The sequence below is a fragment of the Panthera tigris genome, chromosome A1 (genome assembly GCF_018350195.1).
Source record: "Panthera tigris isolate Pti1 chromosome A1, P.tigris_Pti1_mat1.1, whole genome shotgun sequence".
NCBI lineage: Eukaryota > Metazoa > Chordata > Mammalia > Carnivora > Felidae > Panthera > Panthera tigris.
Window position 1 is genome coordinate 176,485,508 of NC_056660.1, and position 24,608 is coordinate 176,510,115.

General features: G+C 36.8%; 1 protein-coding gene across 5 annotated transcripts in view; it reads left to right on the forward strand.

Annotated features, from left to right (window-relative positions):
• Positions 1 to 24,608, forward strand: part of FBXW11 (F-box and WD repeat domain containing 11) — a 120,356-nt gene that overhangs the window by 35,395 nt on the left and 60,353 nt on the right. Inside the window, exon 1 of one of the 5 annotated variants that reach the window (XM_042992369.1) lies at positions 2,249 to 2,367. The exons of the other annotated variants lie outside the window; for them this stretch is intronic. Coding sequence (XP_042848303.1) covers positions 2,317 to 2,367 — 51 coding nt within the window. The 5' untranslated portion in view covers positions 2,249 to 2,316. Of the gene's footprint in view, positions 1 to 2,248; positions 2,368 to 24,608 lie in introns of those variants that run through there. 5 annotated transcript variants of the gene reach the window in all.

The following is a 24,608-nucleotide window of genomic DNA, read 5'->3' on the forward strand; positions in this document are numbered from 1 at the left end:
AATTAAACTATGGGGATATTGAGTTTATTTAATTTAAATAATTGATGTAAGCAGTGTGTACAAATGTATTGTGTCTGGGTCTTTTCTCTGCCCATCTACTTCTGATGCATGCTGATGTAAGTATTCTTTTAATAAGCATTTACTAGATATCTCTGAATAGTTTTAATGGAAGGAAAATGAGTTTGCTTAGAGTCAGGCAGGATTAACTTCTAGTCCTAATTTTGCCACCAGTTAGCCCTTGTTTTCTTGTGTTAGCTTTTTTTTTTAATGTTTATTTTTGAGAGAGAGAGAGAGAGAGCGCGAGCAAGCAAGTGAGCAGGGGAGGGGCAGAGAGAGAAACAGGCCCCAGGCTCTGAGCTGTCAGCACAGAGCCTGACGTGGGGCTCGAATTCAGGAACCTTGATATCACCACCTGAGCCAAAGTCTGAGGCTTAACCGACTGAGCCATCCAGACGCCCCATAGCCCTTGTTTTCTTGTACCTTGAACAAGTTGCTATTTCAGTAAATTAAGTGCTCCTTTGCTGATCCTCAGATTCCTCATCTGTAAAATGGAATAATACCTCCCTTAAAAGAGTAAAACTCTTGTAAGGGTTTACTATGTCAGCTGTTTAGTGTATGAGAAGGACTTGATAAATGGCAGCTATTTTTATTATACAAATATTTATTCAGCATCTTTTGTGGCACTCTGCAAAAGGGTTGGGGTAACAAAATGTGTGCCTGTAGTATCAGTAATAGATTTCTGTATTGTCTCTGGTAAACTTTGGAGTTGAGGCACATGTTGGAAATGTATGGCATTTTTGTTGTTACCAAAAAGCTGCTCAAGTTTTTATTCTGTTTGGTTCCTCTGGTGTTGTATTCTTTAAATGCCTTTTCTAAATAATCTCAATACTCTAGCTAAATTGTAGGTGAGATGTAGCTAGTTAATGGCAGATGCTGGATAGGAGCCCAGGTCTATTTGGTTTCAAGCATAGCTGACTTTGTTTATAATATAATTGGGGTGACCACAGAATTTGTCTCCTAAACCAGAACACTTCTGAGAATGAAAGTTATTCTGGGACAACAAGTGTAAACCTGGACTGTCCAAGGAAAATGAGGATGTCTGACCATCCTAATTATAGCTAGGGTAAACAAGTTTATGATGTTGAGTCTAAGACTTCTGGAGTATTTTGGTTGAATCCAAACACCCACCTTCAGTTAAAAAAAATTTTTTTTTTTTTTTGCATGGTTGTTGTTTTTGCCACAGTGAATTCATTGACCTTAGATCTGCCAAAAAAGTACTTATTGAATACAGTATATAATCTAATGGCTTAAAAATACTAGCCACAATGCCTATATTTATTTTTATATTTCCCTTTTTTCTTAATTCCCTTAAAACCAGCAAGTTTTTGAAAGAGAATGGGAATGGGTAAATGAAACAAACCTTTAAATTCTTACTTGTCAAATGAACTTTGTAAACAAAGTCTAAAATCAATATCATCATATTCCAAAGTTTTTTCTTTGGAGGGCAGAGGTGTGGGTGTCACTGAAAATCAGATGTGTTTTTAATCAGCTCTTTTATTGCCTGTGTCTATCAATCTATCACTCATCTTTCTTATTCCTTTTGCCTTATGTCTGTAGATGTCCTGTGATTTTTATTTAGGGAAGTGCAAAACTGTATCTACATGATAAAAATTTAGGTGATTTTACAATAGAAGCATCATAGTCTTGTAGAATTCATGTGGGTTTAATAGCAGACAAACGAAGATTTGAAATTCTGGCTTTCCACTCCTTTGCTGTGTGTCCTTGTGCAAATGATTTAACCTCTGAGCCTCAGTTTCTTTACTGTGGTGTGGGAATTAGAAAACACGTTTAAAGTCCCAGGCACATAGTAAGTGATGGTAATGATGGGAGTTATAATTCTATGACGCAGACTAGAAACCGTTACTTTTATGAAGTTATAGTCACAATCTCACCCCTAATCTTGTGCGCTCAACTTTCACAGTTCCCTCTAGTGGGTTTCCATTTAAACATTCTCTCTCTCCCTCTTGATTCTGTTCACTGTGTCCTGAGGAATTCGCGGTTGGCAGCAGAAACCTCCTTTCTGTAGGACAGAAAGTGGGCCCTCTCCCAGGGTTTCAGTAAGTTGTCTAGGACCACCACCCCTGACCTCCAAACTGCCACGGGTGCATCCCCTGCCCGACTAACATTCAAGTTGCCTGTGTGAAGGAGTGATTTGTTGCGGCCTCTAACTGCTTCTTCTCTTCCTTCCTTTTTGTCATCCTGCAGTGTTCTGTGCCAAGGTCTTTGTGGCTAGGCTGCGCCAACCTGGTAGAGAGCATGTGCGCACTGAGTTGCCTGCAGAGCATGCCCAGTGTCAGATGTCTCCAGGTGCCTCTCTTCTTTCTTGTTGTAAATGTGTTTTTTACGTATGCCATGAACATTTGTTGAAACTTGCAGTAGTGTGTTTAATCCAATGTTAAGTCTGCTAAATGTTCTGTGTAACCCTCTGCTTTTCTCCAGCCTGGGTGCCCCCCATGAAGGAGTTTAGTACCAAGAGGGGCCCTTCTGAGAAAATGGGTCTTTGGCTGGGCCCTGTTCTACTCCTCTTTTTCTGCTCCTGCTTTTTATTCTCCCCTCCTCCCTACCTTGAAGTTCTGATTCTTATGTTTAATAGTTGTGCATGTGCCCACAAAACCCTGATAATTTCCATTTGGCTACTTTTAACAGTTCTTTGTTGAGTTGGGAGGGTTTCATAATTCAAGTGCTGATTTTTCTATTTTGAAACTCATCTTTTGGCATGCTTTCACTCCCTCCTTCAAAAAAGGAGTGGGGAGGGAATCCCTAATTGTATAAAACCTCAAATTGAAGTTCATTGAAGGTCACAGCTTTATGCTGCCAATAACTGTCAGTTTGGGCCACCTCCCAAAGGCCAGATCTCACACCTGTCCTCAGGGTCCACCCAGGTTTCCAGGCCGAGGCTGGCAGAGAATTCCACAGATAAAAGTAAAACTTTTTTGGGGGTGGGGAGGGTTGCTCAGGAAAAAAACTGTCAGCAGCAGTGTGGCCGGATTGCACTCTTGCACTCGTTGGGATGGAATCTTAGGGAGCCAAGGCAGAAAACGTTGTGGCTTTATTGGGAAAACTCTGTTTAGAGGAAACATGTATTTAATTAAGTATGGTTTCAGTAGCAATATTTAGTTTTCATCACTGCATATTCCACACAGTTTATTATATCTTTAAAAAGCATTATGAAATTCCTGGTATCCTGTGGAGACTGCCCTGTTTTAGGAAAACACTGTAAAATCAGGAAATGAGTTAGAGGGATATTATCGATGGCATGGATGACTTTACTGTTCTCAAGGTTATCTTTCTATTCATGTTTACAGTCTCTAAATGGAGCGGGGAAGCAAGGAGGGAGGAGAACTTCTTTCACATTGGGATTGTGTATTTTATTTATTTACTAGCAAACATTCTGAGTAGCATTAGTGTGGTTATTGATTCAGATTGCTTTCTTTAGAAAACTCTACTGGAACCTCATTAACACAATTAACTAGAGAGTAAGTTCAGTGTAAGATCCAGTTGTTATAGGAGTGTGCATAAAAAGGCAATACAACTCTTCAGGGTCCAGGGATCGGATGTTTCAGTGAGGCTCCAGCGTGGTGTGTATTTACCTTTGGAAAAGCAGCTTCCCTGCATGCAATGTAGCTTTAACAAAAATGTTCTTGAAATAGCAGACATTGTCGCATGTACTCTCCTTGGTGCTAAATAATGGATATTTGCCTTGTAGTAACAGTGTCTCTGTTTTTCTGAAAATGCTTACTTGAATGTTAAAGTTAATTTTTGGTGGAGTGATTGAGTTGTTTTCCAGAAATATAAGTAGGGGAAGAATTGTTGTGCAGATTGAAGCGCAAATTCTTTTTATTGAATTCGGTTAAAAGTAATTGACCAATGGGAAGCATTATTCAATATATTTTAGTAACATTATTTTGAGATCTCTGGAGGTGGGGCGAGTAGGAGGAAATACTGGTTCTTACCTTGTTGAAAATGGAAACACTAATGTGTTCAAAGTTCTTTGACTTATCTCTCCCAGTGAAAATCATTTAAGAGAAAAAAATGTAAACTTGCCTTGACTGGATCTTGAAATAAGGTGAAGTATTGAATGATATTCACTGAAATGTGAATGGAGCAAATATTGTCTTTAGAGATATATAGGGAATTTTGTTTATTTAGGTTTTTATTTTCTTAAGTATATAATTGAGAATCTGCAGTAAAGTGAAATACATACTCCGCTGATTGGAATTTGCAAATAATTACTCTCTTCCATTTGTGAATGGAAAGTAAGCATGTATCCATGAACATGGAAGATTTCTTTCCTGTCTAGTCACTGGTTTTACCTATTACTATTTAACACCTGTGTTCCTGCTCTCTACCTACAGTCTCCAAACAGTGCTACAATTTAGTTGACTTAATTTGGGTTTGGGTTTTCAAAGAATGCCTTTTGGCTTATATGCTACATCTTTGGTTTATCACAAAGATGACTCTTGCTTGACTTGGCACATCTCTCAGCTCACCCATTTTAAGAAGGCCTCAGAAGGGAAGAAACAGGTTATCTGAAGAGCCTAGTTGACTAGGCTCTGGAGTTGCATGACAGGGTCCCCCTTAAAATTACCACACCAGACCCATTGCCAGATGGAGCTTTAGCCAATTAGACTGTGTGGCTGAATTAGCATACCTTTTGAAAAGCAGAAATAAAGATAGTAGTTATCTTTGGCATTATACAGTCCCTCTGGTTTCTGCCATTTGTGAGAAAAGGGATAGCAAAGACTGAAAAAGTGAAAATCACTCATTTACCTCAATAAGCTGTTTAAAAAATAAAGATCATTTTCCATCAACTGTACTTGGTGCTTCACATATATTAACTTCGTGATAACCTGGTGAGGTAGGTGTAATTATCCCCATTTTTCAGATGTGGAAAACTGAGTTTCAGAGGTGTTATGGGTGACTGGACCTAAGTTAATACTACATAGCTGTGAAATGGCGGAGTTGGCATTTGAACCCCAGGTTTGCCTGATTCCAAAGTTGTTTTTCTTTCCTCGGTGCTTGAATGCTACTATTTCTAGAGTTTCCCATCTTAGTTTTGTTTGTGAAAACTTTACTAGTGAGCTATCTGGTGTGTGGCTTGTTTCGTCATTATTTATTTGAAAATCAGAAAGGGAAAACCTGCCAGATATCTGTAGGTGAAAAAAATTGCATTTCTATTGCCAGAATGAGCCCTCCTGAATCTTAAAGCTAGTGAGGTTCCTGAATGGCTTTTCTGTGAGAATATTTACTAAGCATTTGCTATGTGCCTTGGCCTATACTGCTGCTGGACACATAAAGATGAATACAGACTTGTTCCCTATTCTCATGGGGTGCCCTGTAGTAAGCAGACCCATGAATGAAAATCCAGACTGAACTACAAATAAAGTCCGAGAGAGAGAGAGGGAGAAAGTGTGTGTCTAATAAAACTATGAAGTTAGCCAAAAAAAAAAAAAAAAGTGAACCGGTTTAAACTAGGACTAACTCTCAGCATTTTTTTAAAGAACAGTTGGACTGGAATATCTGGATGTCTGTGAACAAGCTGAACTGAATCAATATCTCAGTTGGTTCAGGTATCCAGATTGAACCAGTTGACCGTTACATCAGATAATCAAGTGTTCAGACCGTGTAGAGTATTTGCTAAGATCCCAAGACTAATGGGGCACAGGAGTAATAATACTAGTGTTAATAACAGTGTGTATCATTTATTTTCCACCTCCTTTTTATGTGTCAGGCTCTAGGCACTAGGTTGTTTCATGTAATCCTTATGCACAAGTTCTCTGTGGTGGCTTTTTGGTATATGCAGTTATTGAACTGAACTGACTTGCTTAAGGTTGCACATTTATTTAAGTGACAGAACTGGGCTATGAATGTAGGTCTGGATAGCTGCAAAGCCAGTGCTCTAGTCACCATTCTGTAGTGATATTAACTTGGCAACTGCCATTTGTTTAAGAACAAATTCTTTATTTCCAGTATCAAAAGTTGAAAGCTAACGCACCTAGAATGTAGTGGTTCCATGTAGTGGACGGGCAGATTTTCTTGGGAATGCCATTTGTGAGCTGTCAGCTGGGGAGAGTGTTAGTGCTAAGCCTTCCTCAAGGGTAGGACTGATGATTTGGATCGACAGCAGGGATCATGTGAATCAAGTTGTAGTGCCTCCTTACAAGCTCTAGTGTGGGTAGTGCTGGACAATCAGTACAACCTCTTGACAGCTACCTTTCTTGTTTCTTTTCTTTAAGTATGGATAGTGAGCCACAGTGGGTTAAGAACACTACAGGTGGAACTTACAGCTGCCAGCAAAAGAGGATATTTTTTAGATATGAGCTGTAGCTTGGTAGAAAGAATCCTGGCTCTGGAGCAGACAAACCTCAGTTCTAGTCTTCTGCCTGCTACTCAGTAGCTCTGTGACACTAGGCAAGTGACTTAAATTAGCTGAATCTCAGTTTCCTCATCCTTAAAAGTGGAGATGTATCTACGTACAGGATTTTGTGAAGTAGAGGAAGCTACCTCTTAGTAATTGCTTGTTGTTGAGGGGATGAAAATCCCTATCTTTCATTGCTTCTTCCTGGTTCCCTATTCAAGAAGAGCGAATTCCAGTCTTATAAGTCTTAGATTCCATTCCGGGGCAAGTAAGAATAAGATAAAGGCACATGATATGGCCCCTTCTGTCAGGTGTTCTCCTTTTGTTCAGGACTGTTTGTCAGACATGGCTGTTCCAACTCACTGTCTTTGTCTCGTTTCTAATGAGCATTGGGATTTTATCATTTCTTGTTGATTATCTTGTTGCACTCTGAGGCCACTGTGAAGGCTTTGAGTAACCTTTTGGATTATTTAATGGAAGAGTCTTTTATATTTTATGAACGTTAAAAAAAACACCTTATTTCTCTTTATAAGAAAATTTACAAAATACTCTTATTAAAAAAAAAAAATCCATTGGTAAACTCACCACCCAGAGAGAACATTTGTTGCTGTTTTAGGGTCTTCCTTCTGCCTGTTACACAAGGAGGAACCATCAAGTTGTGCAGGCTGTTATTATGGTGATGATAATGATTATAAGAGTGGTGTTTTAAATGTCCCATGGAAGCCCAGAGTTTGACTTTGGAGTCACTAGAGGGATAAAGGAGGGCCTAGCACAGTGCTTCCTCCTACTTGTGCCTCACCCAGAATAGCTCTGGATTTATCTGTATTATATAGCAGGGCTCTTAGTAAGATTTTATGTGAAGATTTTGCTGTAGGAATTCCCAAACATACAGAACAATAAAGAGAACTATTCAATTCAACCCTTGAACAATTTTCAAAATCATGCTATTCTTGGTTCAACTTTCTTCTTCAACTTTGTCTTTTTCTGGGGCATTTTAAAGCAAATCTAAGATGGTCTAAGAGATAAAAAAAGTTTGACAAATCACTGTTTCATATCAGCATTTAAAAAATTAGAAAAATGGTTCATAGACTTGAAAATAATAGGATTGATACTGAAAGTTATAAAAGGTGTATAAAATTTCCTTTGACCCCAGATCTCACTTCCCAAAGGATCACTTATCTGTTTCCCAGTATCCTTTTAGACAAAACCTTAAAAAAAATACAAATGGAACCATACTATATGTACTGTTTTTCAATTAAGAACTTGTTAAAATGTTTATGTACTTTGAGAGAGAGAGAGAGAGAGAGAGAGAGAGAGGAACAGAGAGAGAGGAGAGAGACAATCCCAAGTAGGCTTTGCACCGTCAGTGTGGAGTCTGATGTGGGGCTCAATTCCATGAACCATGAGATCATGACCTGGGACGAAACCAAGAGTCAGTCCCTGAACTGACTGAACTACCCAGGGGCCCCAATTAGTAACTTTTTCAATTAATAATATATGTTGAGCATTCTTCCCTATCAGTATATAAAACCATATAACATCTTTTTTATAGCTGCAATAATGTTCCATCATATCATTTATCATTGAAAACAAAATTTGGCCAATTCCCTACTGAAGGAACTTTAGACTTCGGTTTTTTTGTATCATAGCACTTTACTAATTTTATTGAACATATATCTTAGACTTAAGTGATTATGTCTATAGAAGGAACTCCTAGAAGTACAATTGCTTGATCAAAGAATATCAGTGTTTTATTGTTAATTCAATTATCTGTATATAGAAAAGTTTAATAATATCTCCCTTCCAATATCCCCCAAATGCCACACCTAGATGTTTACAGTTTGTTGTCTGCCACTGTGTATTTGTTTTGTTTTGTTGTTGTTGTTGTTGTCATTCATCTGAGGATATGTAGCACTATAATTAAGGGGTTTAAGGAAAGTGGGCTCACACTGCACCTTCGTTAACTTCCTTTATTTACTTAACATTGTATTACAGACATGTCCCCAGATTTATAAAGTCTAAATAACTTTTTCACCAGTGGTACTTTTATCATTCACAGATTTGGTAGGGTTGGGGAGAAAGGAGAGTATAGTTTTTTTATTCTTTTTTGAGTTAGAACACATGTATAGCAAAGTGCAGAAAACTTAAGTGGTTTATCACAAAGTAGGCAGTGCTTTATTTTGAAAGGTATGGCTAAACTTTTTTTTAATTAAAAAAATTTTTTTTAATGTTTATTCATTTTTGAGAGAGAGAGAGAGACAGAGAGAGAGAGGCAGAGAGAAAGAGAGAAAGAAAACAAGCAGGGGAGGGGCAGAGAGAGAGGGATGCACAGAATCTGAAGCAGGCTCCAGACTCTGAGCTGTCAGCACAGAACCCGACGTGGGGCTCAAACCCACGAACTGTGAGATCATGTCCTGAGCCAAAGTCAGACGCTTAACCGACTGAACCACCCAGGTGCCCCATATGGCTAAATTGTTTTAATGAAGGTTGGACCATTTTATAGTCCAGTCATTGCCATAAACTATGGATATCATCACAAAAATGTTTAAGCTTTACTTTTAAATTTTTATTTAAAGTAACTTATTATTGTTTAAAATTAAACCAGTAATAGAAAGTGGCAAATAGTAACATGAACTTTCTGCTGTCATTTAAAATCACTGCATAAAGGGCTCCTGGGTGGCTCACCCGGTTAAGTGTCTTGACTCTTCACTTTTGCTCAGGTCATCATCTCACGGTTCATGGATTCAAGTGCCATGTCAGGCTCTGTGCTGACAGACTCCCTGCTTGGGAGTCAGTGTCTCTCTCTCTCTCTCTCTCTCTCTTTCTCTCTTTCTCTTTCTCTTTCTCTCTCTCTCTCTCTCTCTCTCTCTCTCTCTCTCTCTCTCTCTCTCTCCCCCCCCCCCTTCTCTGCCCCTCCCCTGCTCTCTCTCAAAATAAACTTAAAAAAAGTTAAAAAGTTAAATCCCTGCATAATATTCCATTTAATATTATTGGTTTGAAAAGTCTATCCTATCTGCATCAAGACTGCCTCTAGTTTTTAAGACATTTGAAGTAATGTTGAATAGAACCTCATTGTAGCTAACTTTTTGTATATTTTTGTAATAATCTCCTAGGTAAGAGTGTATACTTGAAAATACTTTAGGTGGCTAAATTGTACTTTTGAGAGGCTGGGTCAAATTATACTCCTAAAAGGAGTGGATGAGAAGAGAGATTCCCTTTTCAGATGCCCTAGATGACATTGGATATTTTAATTTTGTATTTCTTCGCTATTTTGATGGATTAATATGTTAATATGTTGTAGTAATGTACATTTATTTGCTTGTTAGTGAGATGGAATATATGTAAATGCATATTTATTTATTGGACATCTCTGTTTCTTGTTTTGTGAGTTGTCTCTTCATACCTTTCCTCCATTTTTTCTATTGATGGTTTTATTTTTTAAAAATCTGATTTGTAGGAATTCTTTTTATGTGTTAGAGTAACTCATTTATTGCATATTTTCCCTAGTTTGACATTTGCCTGTCAGTTTTGTTCATAATGCTTTTTACTTTGAAGAAAATTTCGAAAGGAAGTTTTCCTTTTTATGTAGTCATACTTATTCCTGTCCGTTACTGTTCCTCCAGTGATTTATGGCTTTCTGTTCTACATTTAAATCTTTGAGTTGCTGTGTAATTTATTTTGGTATATGCTGTAAATTAGGGATCCACATTCTTTCTAAATGGCCAGTCTGTTTTCCATATGCAGTTTACTGATCTCGCTTTTTCCCATTGATTTGAAATCATATGCTCATGTTTCACTTCCTTGTATCCCATGATGCTCACTCACAGAAGTCTCTTTCAAGCTTTTGTTGTTTTTTCCTTCCCTAAGTATCATCATCGGTTATCAACCTCTGTGGTCCTTGTGCTATATCATGCCATCCTTTACATATTAATGCTAGTTTCAGTATTTTGTTAATGATGATAGGCTTTGAAAGTCCAATGCCAAACAGAAAGATTTCATTCTAACATTTTTCTAGAAGAGTGATTTTTCTCTATTCTTACTATGAATTGAAATGTTTGGTTGGTTGTTTCTCATCATTTCCATGTCATATTTTCGGAAAACAGTGAGGGTGACTTGATGATCTAAGACTTGGAAGCATCAGAAGAGCAGCAAGTAAATTCATATTTGGGAGAAAGTTGTCACATCACAATGCCTCACATGTAGTACTAGCACTAAAGAAATCACATTTCCTGTGGAGGAGAGCCTCTGCTATGGGAAAATTAAAGCTACATCTAAGAATTTAATTTGTGGTTTCTAAAATAGAGTGCATGATGATAAGGCTTAACAGTATAGTTTTGAGGATAGGGAAGTGAGCAGATGAGACTCAGACCACATTAGAAAATGTCTTTTTACTTGTTTCAATAAAAATGATATCTTAAAGCCTCATGCAACAGACATTTGTTACGTTGCTTGTAAAAATGCTGTTTTTATGTATTTCTATTGATTTATATTCAACTTCTGCAAAAATTTTAGAGAAGAGAAAACAAAATAAACCATTTACCATAATCCCACTTCATTTTTGTGTCCAACCTTTGTTTTTTCTTCTTGGCTCTCTCTTTCTTTCTGGAATTTTATACACACACACACACACACACACACACACACACACACGTACTTATTGTTTCTTTATGTATAGGCCCGTACTTTATATACTGAATTATAACCTGATTTTTATCAGTATGGCTCATATTAGTATATTTAGGTCTCTATTTAAAAAATTTTTTTAAATGTTTATTTTTGAGACAGAGAACAAATGCAAGCGGGGGAGGGGCGGGGGGGGGGGACAGAGGATCTGAAGCTGGCTCTGCATTGACAGCAGAGAGCCCGATATGGAGCTCAAACTCATGAATCGTGAGATCACCACCTGAGCCAAAGTCTGACACTTAACCGACTGAGCCACCCAGGCACCCCTTAGGTCTCTATTTTTAATAACTGAGTTTCATTCAGTGGGCATACAATAATTTAATCAGTCTCTTGTTGACGGGCATTAACGTCACTAAATTTTAGTGTCTATTTGTGATTAATTCTTAAGTTATATTATTCATTGGAAAAATTCTGAGTCAAAGGATATGACCTTTCTTAGGGTTTTAAACTTTCGACCAAACTTCCACAAAAAATTATTCTAATTAACATTACAGTAGCCTCCCCCATTATCTTTGGGGGATACTTTCTAAGACTCCCAAGTGGATGTGTGAAACTGCAGATAGTATCAAACCCTGTGTATGTATGCTAGGTTTTTTCCTATACATAGATGCCTATGATAAAGTTTAATTTATAAATTAGGCACAATAAGAGATTAGTGACAAAAACTCATAATAAAATAGAACAATTATAACAATATACTATAATAAAAGTTATGTGGATGTGGTCTCTCAGAATATCTTACTGTACTGTACTTACCCTTCTTAGGATGATATCAGATGGTAGAATGCCTACCTGATGAGATGAAGTGAGGTGAATGATGTAAGCATTGTGACGTAGTGCTAGGCTACCATTGACCTTCTGATAGTATGTCAGAGGAGGATCATCTGCCTTCACACTGTAGTTGACTGCGGGTGACTCAAACCACAGAAAGCAAAACTGTGGATAAGGGGGCACTGTTGTCTTCTCAGCAGTGTTGGAATATAATAGAAATAACATGCCCAGTGTAGAAAACTGGAAAGCACAAAGACCAAATTAAAACTCACTCTTTGTTTTTTTTTGTTTGTTTGTTTTGTTTTTTTGTTTGTTTTAAAAATCACTCATTTGATTTTCTTCAAGCAACAAATATTTATGATGTTCCTGTTGTGTGCCAGGAATTCATGTAGGGGATGGGTATACAGGAGTGCATCAAATAGACAAAAAGCCACTTTGTCTTGGAACCTAAATTTTAGTGGGGAAAGCAAGAAAATGAGTAAAGCACATAATATGTTAGATAGTAATAAGTGCTATGGAGAAGAGGGGAGATTGGGCACTTCAAGATTTGGGGCTTTTATTCTGTATGAGATGGGAAGCCATTAGAGAATTTTGACCAGAGGAGTAATTTATCTCACTAACATGTTAACAGGATCTTTGGCTGCTGTGTAGATGATAGAATGAAAAGAGGAAGCAGGGAGACCAGTTCTGACTTTGGCTAGTGTATTAGGCTTCTTCAGAGAAGCAGAACCAATAGTAGATAGATGGATAAGTAGGTAGATAGGTACGTAGGTGGGTAAATAGATATTTTAGACCTTTGGCTCATGTGATTGTGGGGACTGGCAACTGTGACATTTGTGGGGCAGGCCCAGCAGGCTGGAAACCCAGGCAAGATTTCTCTGTTGCAGTCTTGAGACAGAATCTTTGCGTTAAGGCCTTCAACTTATTGGATGAAGCCCATCTCATTATAGAAGGTAATATGCATTGCTCAAATTATCTCAATTATAAATGTAAGTCACATTCACAAAATACCTTCACAGCATCATCTAGATTAGTGCTTGAGCAAACAACTGGCTACCATAGCATGGCCATTTTGACAAATAAAATCAATCATTACAACTGGTGACTGAGAAGAGCCTAAACTTTGGGAGTTAGGGACACAGAATGGAAACAGGCAGTTCATGACGAGTGAAGAAAGAAAAGGTGAGTGTGACATTGTAAAAATGATAACAACCTTGTCAAGCCAGTGTCGTTTATATCACCAATGTCTAACAAGCATTTAGTCAGAGGTGATTTGGGCTTTGGAGTCCCTGATATGATTGGAAGATAAAAACATATGTGTCTGTTTGTAGTAATGGTATGCTTGCAATAACGAGTCTTCAGGAAAAATCATTCAGTATATATATATATCCTGAATGAATATATATATAGCATTCATGTGGTGGAAGAACCATAATGTGTAGGGAACTCACAGTGAATGAATACTTATACCTGTTACATTACTAGACTCTTTCCCATACATTATTTTTCTTAATCCCCTGAACAACTTTATAAACCAGGTACTAGTATGTCTCTTTTATACATGGGGAAATTGAGATTCAGAGAGAGGGAGATAGACAGACAGACATGGAGCTTACGGCTCGCTTAAGGGCACACACGTGCTAAGTGGCAAAGTGAAGGGTTTAAACCTAGTCTGTCTAGTTCAGTATACCTTACTGCCTCTTAAAAATAGAAGCTATTTTCATAGGGATGATTATTTGTTTTTTTATATTGTAAATAGAGTTTTCTAAATCTTGGGACAATTACGCAATAGGAATGCTATTTATGTTATTAAGCGAGTAGCTTACGTGATCAAATATCTCTTCTTTAGAGGCCTTCTCTGACCATCCAATCTAAAATAACTTCCCCCTTTTCACTCTGTTCCTTTACTCTGCTTTATTTTTAATTCATAGCACTTAGCACTGCCTGAAATTATATTCCATGTTTGTTTTTTTCCTCGTATCTGTTGTCTTTCTCCCCCACCAGCATGTAAGTTCCACGAGAAAAAGAGTTGTGTCTTGTTCATTGCATGGTAAATATGCCCGTTTCTAGAATAGTTCCCAAATAGGCATAATAAACTGGAATGTGAAGGAATGGCTGTCTTTAAGTTTTGTTCGGATTATATGGTATAGTGGTATTTGCTGTCCTAGCTAGAACTGCTTTGAACTTTGTTCTCTGAATTCTTTGAATCCAAGTGTTCATGTGAGTTGAAAGAGTATCTTGAGTAAAAATTGATTTTGCTTTGAAGACTAGCTTGTATTTTTGCTTTGCTTTAAAAATACTCTTTTCTGATTATAAAAGTAATGCATGCATATTGTAGAACGTTGGGATAAGAATGGAAAGGAAATTGAGAAATAATCCTCAATTTAAGGGGTATAATTTTTACTATTTTGGCATATTTTTTTAGTATTTAATCTACGGGTGTGTTTTATGTAGTTGAGAATTTTTATATGTGTATATAATTTCATACGCTTATTTTACTTTATATGCCTTGTACATTTATTCAGGATGATTGTGTAAATGTTTTCCTATTAAAAATTTCTCATGGCATACTTTGAAATTCCCATGTAAATGTATTTCATGAACATCCCACGATTTGTAATTTTTCTGGGTGCTTAGAATCTTCATTTTTAACTATAAAAAACCTAAGCACCATCTTTGTACATAAATCTTTGCTTTCATTTTGAAATCCTTAGGATATATTTTTAGGAGATATACTAGGTATGTTTTGTTAAATTGTTTTCCAAAGAATTTGTATCTTGTTGTACCCAGACTAGGATTAAACATTTTTATTTCGAAAAAGTTTAACAAGCCTGTTCAGTAGTATACTCTAAATTCACAAGCCTCCTTGCAAATGGCACCTCTCCTCTCTGAGCAATTTGAGTATATGCTGAGTCAGCTAAGGCATGGCCTACTAAAAGAAGATATAATACTACTGGATATGCTTGGCCAAGGAAAAGAACTCCAGAGACATTTTCAGACACATAGCAACTGTGCCAGCCTGTTCCTTCCAATTACTGAATTGCCTGGGTGCTATGATGGAGTTCAAAATTGAGATCATTCAGTTAGAATGAGGTTATTCAGAAAATACTTAAGAAATCTTAGAATCATTCGTAAATCCTGTCCATATTTACTGACTACCTACTATGTGCCATGCATCAGATACCACGCGATGGCATGGTAATACAAAGAACCAACTACCAATTTTTGTAGATAGATTGCACAAAAATACTCCTTACCCTAATAGAAGGAAGGTTCTTTCTACCCTGTCCTCCTTTAGAAAACTAGGAATCAGTTACTGGAGTCCTTGTAAGATCTCTTCTTATAGGATGCTTCCTAGTTGTTTAATTTGGAGTAAAAGGCAAATGTTAAATCATCCACCTTTAAGACAACAGGAAATGAAAAATTAAGGATTACAGTACTGGTAGCAGAAGACACTATTACCTAATTAATTTCAAAGAAAAAGATTTTGCCAAAGGAAACATTGCCCCAGGGGATCTGGTAGAGTTCACAGGGAAGGGATAAATGGATGAACCCCTCATTGCTGATTTAGTAGTGAATGGCTTGGGGAAGACCTGAACCTATAGTGTCCTCAGTACTAGTTTGAGATGTTTACTAAGATCATTTGGCAGTAGTGGTGAAAAAGAGCACAAAAGATTTCAGCACATTTTTTTCCTATGGATATGATCTGACAATTTGAAGTGTTACTAATTAATGCAAACCAACTGTTGAAAGATTGCGTTTTATTTATTTTGAGACAGTCTCAAGCTTAATTGTAAGTACAATGCAAAGAACTTTTTGTTTTCCAAACTATTTGAAAGTAAAGCTGAATGAGTGTTTTGTCATGCTCTAATGTTTAAGTGTATATTTCTTACAAAGGAGGTGGTCCTACATAATTTTAATATGAGAATCAAATTAGTAGAACAACCTTGATACACGACTGCCATTGAGTCTTCAGTCTCTAAGTTTCATTAAAGGTTCAGTAACTTTTTTTGTTTTGTTTTTTTAATTTTATAGCACAGATATCCAGTTCAGAATGACGTGAAGTTGTCATACTTAATTTCTTTCAATTTTGAACAGTTTCTCAGTCTTTGCTGGACTTTTCTTGACCTTGACACTTTTGAGGATTACAGATAATTTATTTTGTAGTAGGTCTGTCAATTTGGGTTTGTCTGTTTCCTTATGAATAGATTTAGGTTACATATCTTTGAAAGGAATAACACAAAAGTGGTGCTGTGTTCTTCTCACTGCATCTGATTATCAGGTGGTGTAGGATTTTGGTTTGCCTCACTACTAATGGTGATCACCTTGATTACCCAAGTAAGGTAGTGTCTAGCAACTTTCTTCGCTGTAAAGTTATCCTTTTTCCCTTTGTAATTAAATATTTTGTGGAGAGGTATTTTGAAACTGTATAAATATCCTCTTTTCATTAGAATGTCAGTTTATTCATTTACTGTATTAGTATAGATTTGTGGTTCCTATTTATTCAGTAGTTATAATGTTGGTATAAACACAAGAAGGTATTTATTTCGAAGTTTGGCTAGTGGATGGATGCCCTTTCACCTTGCCTCCTGTATCCTTTTGATCCGTCCTCATAATTCTTTAAACACTTCTTACTTTCTGCAACAAAAATGTTCCAGGCTCATTTTATATTTTCCCATACTCAGCGCTGGGTTGAGTCAATTCTCCAAGGAGTGTTGGTGACTTTTAGTGAAGAATGGCAGTTAAATCTTGGTGGTAGGTGTGTTTAGTGCTACTGGGATTGCTTCTAGTCATTGCTTCTAGGCCTTTTCGGCCAATCACGTTAGGTAACACACGTATAATTTTGTCTTTCAATGTAAAAAAAAAAAAAAAAAATTCCCTCCTTTTCTGTGTATTAAATCCATGAGTTCACAATATCTCCAAATCTAGTCTAATCTCATAATTTCATTCTAGCCTTTTGTAAGGTCATGCTTTTTGTTTTTATAACTCCCTTCTCTGACGGTGAGAAACTTGGCTTCTGTCTTCCACAATATATTTACTCAATTCTAGAATGTATATTAAGTCATTTTAGGATTGCTCAATTACATCACTGAAAATAAATGTACTCATCAATTCTGAATATTTCTTTGTAATTAAAAAATAAGTCTTTTGCTTGTGGCTGTATAGTCAGTCTTAACTACTGAGTTCAAGAGTCACTTGATATAGTTTTCCCCCCACCATTAAGTGTGATTATATTATTCATCTGAAATATATTTAGTTTTATTTCTTTCTGCTGATACTCCATCTCTCCCAGTCCTTGATGATTGTATTTTTATTTGAGTATATAAAGCATTTAACTTACCTAGTTCTAAGAATCAAAACAACACAAGAAGGTATAGTCATCGTTTTTGTCCTGTTCTCATTTTTCCATTGTTTCCACTGGGTAACCAATTTCATTGGTTTCTTCTGGTTTATTCTTTCTGGGTTTCTTAGCACACTAATGAACAGGTACACATACGTTTATTATTTCTGCTTATTTCTTCCACAAAAGGTGGTACATAGATACCTTTTTTCACTTTGCTTTTTTCACTCAAAAATGTGTCTTGAAAGTTACTCTTTGTGGTCTGTTCAGGCCTTCTTTATTCTTGCTAAAGGTTGCATAATATTCCCTTTGTGTTGATGTGCCATAGTTTATTCAGCCAGTATCTTATATATGAGCATGTAGGTTGTTTCCAGTTTTTTTTTTAAACTATAAACAATGCTCCAATGAATAACCTTGTGTTATTTTCATAACGTTATTTAATTACAGTGTATCTTCAGGGAAAATTCTTAAAAGTGGGATTGCTGAAACAAAATGTAAACCATAGGTGTAATTTTGTTAAATATTGCCAAATTCTCCCAAGGGTTGTACACATTTGCTTTCCCACCAGACATAGGAGAGTGCCTCTTTCCTTACTGTTTCACTGACAGAATGTGTGGTCATACTTCTAAATATTTGCCAGTGTTAGGTGAGCAGTGTGTAACTTTGATTTGCATCTCTTATAATTATGAGCAAGTCTGAAAATCTTTTTTTTTTTAAGGGTCATTTTTGTATCTTTTAAAAAGTGCTCGTGTCTTATCCCCATTTCCTATTAGGAGTTTGGTAACTTTTTACCCCTCAGTCCAAAAGAAATTTTTAGGCATGTAAGTCCTTTCATCTGTGACATATGTGCAAATATTTTTTTCCCAGTCTTTTCATTTTCTTGTTGATTTTATAGTGTTTTAAAAAAATATTGCTATGCAGGGGGCACCTGAGTGGCTGAGTTCGTTAAGCATCTGACTCTTGATTTTGGCTCAGGTCATGATCTCACCGTTGGTGAGCTTGAGCCCCATGTCGGGCTCTGCTCTGACATTGTGGAGCCTGCTTGGGATTCTCTTTCCCTCTCTCTATGTCCCACCCCCAAATAAGTAAACTTTAAGAAAGAAAGGAAGGAAGGAAGGAAAGAAAAGAAAAGAAGAAAAAAAAAACTGCTATGCAAAAGTTAAAAATTTTTATTGGTGAGATTTTCCTATTTTTTCTTTTATTGCATTTGGATTTTGACTCCTAGCTAATTAAATAACCTTACCCTGCACCCAGATTTTAAAGAAATTCACAAATGTCTTTTCCAGTAATTAGGGTCTCACTCTTTAAGTTTAAATTTCTGATCTATTTGGAATCTATTCATGTATGATTTGTTAAGTATGGATCTAATTTTATCTTTTTCCAAATGGTTAACAAGTTATCCCAACACTTCTTGTTAAAAAGATCTGGGAATATAAGGTTTGGAAAACACAAACTCGAAAAGATTATCTGCACTCTCATGTTCATAGTAGCATTATTTACAGTAGCCAAGACATGGAACCGACCTAATTGTTCGTTCATGGATGAATGCATAAAGGAATATTACTCAGTTATAAAAAGTGAGGAAATCCTATCATTTGTGACATATCTTGAATAGACCTTAAGTCAGACAGAGAAAGATAAATACTGTATTATTTCCCTTCTATGAGAATCTTAAAAAGCAAACAAACAGAAGCCCCCAAACTCAACAGAGAAAGAGATCAGACTTGTGGTTACCAAGGCGGGATATGGGTGGTGGGAGAATTGGAGGAAGGTGGTCAAAAGGTACCAACCAACATCAGTAGGGATGTAATGTGCAACATGATAACTGTAGTGAACGCTGCTGTACAATATATAGGAATATTGTTAAGAGAGTAAATTTTAAGAGTTCTCATCACAAGGAAAAAAATAATTTCCCCTGTATTCTTCTATTTTTTCTTTTTACTGTAAATATATGGATGTTAGTTGTTGTGGTAATAATTTTACAATATATGTAAATCAAACCATCCTCTCAGAAATGCCAAAAAAACCCCAAAAAACAAAAAAACCCTTTATCATTGGGGTTTAACATTTCCCCAGTGATTGGTAATACGTAACATGCTATCTTTAGCAGTGCATATAATAAGGTTATTTATGTTTAAAATATGTGTGGTTTAATCTGTGGGACTAAATTACAGGCAATATGTAATGTTTAACGAAACTTGTCTGTAAAGCCTGTTGGTGGGTCCAGGCTTTGTTCCAAATGTCTGTATAGAATAAATAAAGAATAAAAAAATAAGTTCCCCAGTGATTTGAGATGCCACTTTTATCGTATACTAAATGTCCATTATGTACTTGGGTCTATTTCTGGATATTCTATTCTGTTAGACCAGGATTTGGCACACTATTGCCTGCTGGCCAAACTCAGCCTTGTTTTTGTAAATAACAGTGTTTTGGAACACAGCCACAGTCACTCATTTACATATTGTATATGGCTGCTTTTATGCTACAACAGAAGAGTTGAGTAGTTGTGACAGAGACGGTGAGTCTTGCAAAGTTTAAAATATTTACCCTTGACCCTTTACAGAAAAAAAACTTGCTGACCCTCCACTGAAGTAATTATGTATTCCTTTGCCATAGAAGTTCCTTATTTTTAATTAGAATGGCTTATAGTAGTGTATTTTAATGTCTGTTAGGGCTGATTCCACTCCCCCCCACCCCACTCCCCCCCACCCCACCCCACCCCACCCCACCCCACCCCACCCCACCCCGTCCCTTGTAGCTTTTCTTTTCCCATGTTTTTTTCCCTGAGTATTCTAACAACTTTGTTTTCATATGAACTTGAGTATCAACTTGCTTGTTTCCACAAGAACCTTTTTTGTAATTGTTGGGCATGTGTTAAACGTATAAATTAGGGTAAACTGCATTCTTTATAGTGTTGAGTTGTCTTATCTAAGAACAAATTATGAAGACAAGAATAGAGAAACTTACCAAAGAACTAGTCCACAAAAATGCATCAGACCAACATGGCTTCACGGGGGGAATTCTACTAAACCTTCAAAGGACATACAGACCAGAAGCTTCATAAGTTTTGTAGCATTGGTTTTGAAGGGAAATGCTTAAATTATTTTTATAGAAATCATTTTTAGTTTTACTGTCTTTTGATCAGTGACTATTATTTGATTTTTCTCCTTTTATGGAAGTTACTATTTCTTTGTGATCTAAATGTGATCAATTTTCATGAAATTTTCATGTGTGCTTGAACAGTAGGTTTAGTCTCTATTAAGAGTGTAAAGTTTAGGGCCACCTGGGTGGCTCAGTGGGTTAAGCATCTGACTTCAGCTCAGGTCATTATCTTGTGGTTCATGAGTTCACACCCTGCATTGGGCTCTGTGCTGACAGCTCAGAGCCTGGAGCCTGCTTCGGATTCTGTGTCTCCCTCTCTCTCTGCCCCTTCCCTGCTCATACTCTGTCTCTCTCTCTCTCTCTCAAAAATAAATAACACATTAAAAATAAAGAGGTGAAATTAATTTTAAAAAAGAGTGTAAAGTTACTATCTCTGAGATCTGCCTGCTTTCTTGGTTACATTTACTCTTTTTTTTATTAAAAAAATTTTTTTAATGTTCACTTATTTTTGAAGGAGAGAGAGACAGAGCATGAGTGGGGGAAGAGCAGAGAGAGAGGGAGACACAGAGTCTGAAGCAGGCTGCAGGCTCTGAGCTGTCAGCACAGACCCTGATGTGGGGCTTGAACTCACAAACTGTGAGATCATGACCTGAGCTGAAGTTGGACGCTCAACTGACTGAGCCACCTAGGCGCCCCTGCGCTTACTCTTTTTTTAAAAAGTTTATTTATTTTGAGAGAGAGAGATAGTGGAGGAGGGGCAGAGAGATGGGGAGAGAGAGAATCCCAAGTAGGCCCACACTACTAGCGTGGAGCCTGATGTGGGGCTTGATCCCATCAAATGTGAGATCATGACCTGAGCCAAAACTGAGTCAGACACTCAACCGACTGAGCCTCCCCGGCCTCCCCATTTATTCTTTTGAATTTTGTTTTGTCTTCTTGATCTGTCTTGTACTGGGAATAGTATGTGTTTGTGTGTTTTCAATCCATGTCTCTTTGCATATCTTCTGCTTTCTTTTCATGATGTAGTTTTTTCTTTTTGAAACTTCTTTTTAAGATTAGGAAGGCTCTATTAATTACCCTTATAATTCTATAATTGTTCTGTTAATTACCCTTATAATTTTTTAAAGGCCTCTAATTCTTTGTTTTTTACTTAATGTTTTATTAAGAAGTTTATCAATCTTCAGTGAAATCCTTTAACTCCCACCTACTGCCTGTATAACAGTTTGTTCTTTACTCTTTTTGATCCCTTCTCCTTTCAATTTTTTAAAAAAGTTTTTATTTTGAGAGAGAGAGAGAGAGAGAGAGAGAAAGCAGGGAGGGGCAGAGAGATTAGGGGAGAGAGAATCCCAAACAGGCTCTGCACTGACAGTGAGGCTGGATTCCACAAACTCTGAGATCATGATCTGAGCCGAAATTAAGAGTCAGGACACTTAACCGACTGAGCCACCCAGGTGCCCCTCTCCTTCCAATTTTTTTTTTTTTTAATGTTTATTAGTTTTTGAGAGATGGAGACAGAGATAGAGACAGGAGAGGGGCAGAGAGAGAGGGAGACAGAATCTGAAGCAGGCGCCAGGCTCTGAGCTGTCAGCGCAGAGCCCCACCCGGGGCTTGAACCTGCAGACCAGGAGATCATGACCTGAGCTGAAGTCAGCCGCTTAACTGACTGAGCCACCCAGGTGCCCCTCTTCTTCCAATTTTTAAGTTGCATTATTTTGACTTTGCCAGAATGAATGGCATATTCTTCTACCCTTCTCCCTTTGTTTTATTCATAGGTCCATAATTAGTTGTTTTAAATGTCTACCATTAATCTTTTTGCTAAAGTTTTCTGAGTCATCTCTTGGTTTCTGAAGAAGGGCTCATGGGTACAGAATTCTCTGACCTGTTTACCTGTTTAAAACTCCTTTTCTATTGCCGTTGGATAGAACATCTTTGCTCCACACTTTCTTTTCTTTTCTTTTTCTTTTTTTTTTTTTTTAACGTTTATTTATTTTTGAGACAGAGAGAGACAGAGCATGAATGGGGGAGGGTCAGAGAAAGGGAGACACAGAATCCGAAACAGGCTCCAGGCCCTGAGCTGTCAGCACAGAGCCCGACGCGGGGCTCGAACTCACGGACCGTGAGATCATGACCTGAGCCGAAGTCGGCCGCTTAACCGACTGCGCCCCTCCACACTTTATTTTCTACAGTGTTTTGAAAATGCTTCTCCACTGATGCCTTGCTTGACACATTGTTTTTAAGACATTTGATGCTAGTCTAATGCTCTCTCTTGTAAGTTTTTTTTTTTTTTCCCCCAATGAAAATTATTTTGGACTAGAGACTGTGAGAAGTTTTCTCTTTCTCTTTAAAATCTAATAATTTTCATTAGCTATCCACTAGAGTTTAATGCTGTGAACCAATTTTCTGTAGTACCTGGACACGTTTTTAACATGCAGTTTAGGTTTCTTTTTATTTCTGATACGTTTTCTTGAATTATAGTATTTTTAAAACGGATTTATTGGGGTATAATTCACATATCGTACAATATACCCATTTGAAGTATACAATTCATTGATATTTAGTATAGTTACAGAGTTGTGCAAGCATTAACCACAATCAACTTAGAACATTTTCATCACCCCAAAAGGAAACCCTTTTAGCTGTCACTCTCTATTCTTCTTCACTCACTGAACCCTAGAACTTTATCTTGAAAAACTTGGATCATAGTTTTAAATGTTATTTTGATTTCATTTTGTGTGTGTATATGTGTGTATAAATTCCAGTTATACTTGAGCTGGATTTTTTTTTGTCTTCCATTATTTCAACTAATTTTTGTCCCATTTTGCTTCTTTCTTTTTCTCATTTCCATTCTCTTAGGTTATTTTCCTGCTTTTCTTCAATGATTCTTACTATGTTTTTCATTTGAATTTGTCACTTTGTGGCATTATAATTTACTTTTATTTGTTATAGGCTTGTTTTTCTTTTCTAAGTCATGTTTCACTTCTTTCTGCTTTTGGTGCATTTCTATTCTTGTTTTGAACTTCTGACTTAACACATGTAAAAAATAACATCAAAAACTTTTTTGAGCATATGTAACTCAGTTTGGAGTAACTCTTTTCAATCAGATTCCGTAAGAGCAGTTAAGGCATGCATGGTATATTATAAATTCACTTTTCTCATACATAACTAGAATGATAGTTACCTATATAACTGTCCTTAGGAAAATTAAGAAGATAGTTACTGATATTAGGGCTTAATTATCTTGTTGAACCCCAGTTAAGAAAGGCTGATTTCTGGTATTTTAGTTTTCTTCTTCTGTCCCCCTTCTCTCTTTCCTTCTTTTATGTGTAGGTGTTTTTCTGTTTTTGTATTGATGAAGGTTGCTTATGTCACTACATTTTTTGGGACAGGACTGGCAGTTTGAAGTTAAATTCACAAAATTTTAGTGTAAGAACATCCTTTGCCAGTGTAACAAAGTATAGTTTCTTTATTGGATGATCTTTTTTTGCAGGAGGGGGGATTGATAGGGAGTAGGAGATACGGTGGGGGCAAGCTTTGCATCCTTTGAATGGTTTTTAAAAATTCTTTAATGCTGCAGGATCTTAAAATCCCTCCCCTGGCATTTCTTTTTCCTCTACTCATATAGTTTCTAAAAGATGCCTAGGCTTTTCTCTTCTTTAAAAAAAAATAGACTTTCTTAGTGCGGTTTTAGGTTCATAGCAAAATTGAGTGGAAAGTATAGAGGGTTCTCATACATTTCTGCCCTCACACATGTACAACCTCTCATGACAGTGATACTTTTACTACGATATGAATCTACATCATCACCCACAGTTCATAGTTCACATAGTTCACTCTTGGTGAACCCTGTTGATCACTTGATGGGTTTCAACAAATGTATAATGATACATATTCACCATTATAGTACCGTATGTACTTGTTTCACTGCCTTAAAGATCTTCCTTTGCCTGTTCATCCCTCCTTTCCTCTAACCCCTGCCAGCCACTAATCTTTTTACTGTCTCCATGGTTTTACCTTTTCCAGAATGTCATATAGTTGGAATCATACAGTATGTAACCTTTTCACAGTGGCTTCTTTCACTTAGTAATGTGCATTTAATGTTCCTTTGTGTTTTTTTCATGGCTTGATAACTTATTTCTGTTTAGTGCTGAATAATATTCCATTCTTGGATGTACATAGTTTATCCATTCACCTACTGAAGGACCTCTTGATTGCTTCCAAGTTTTGGCAGTTATGAATAGAGTGGCTATAAAAATCTGTATGCAGGCTTTTGTATGGACATAAGTGTTTACATCC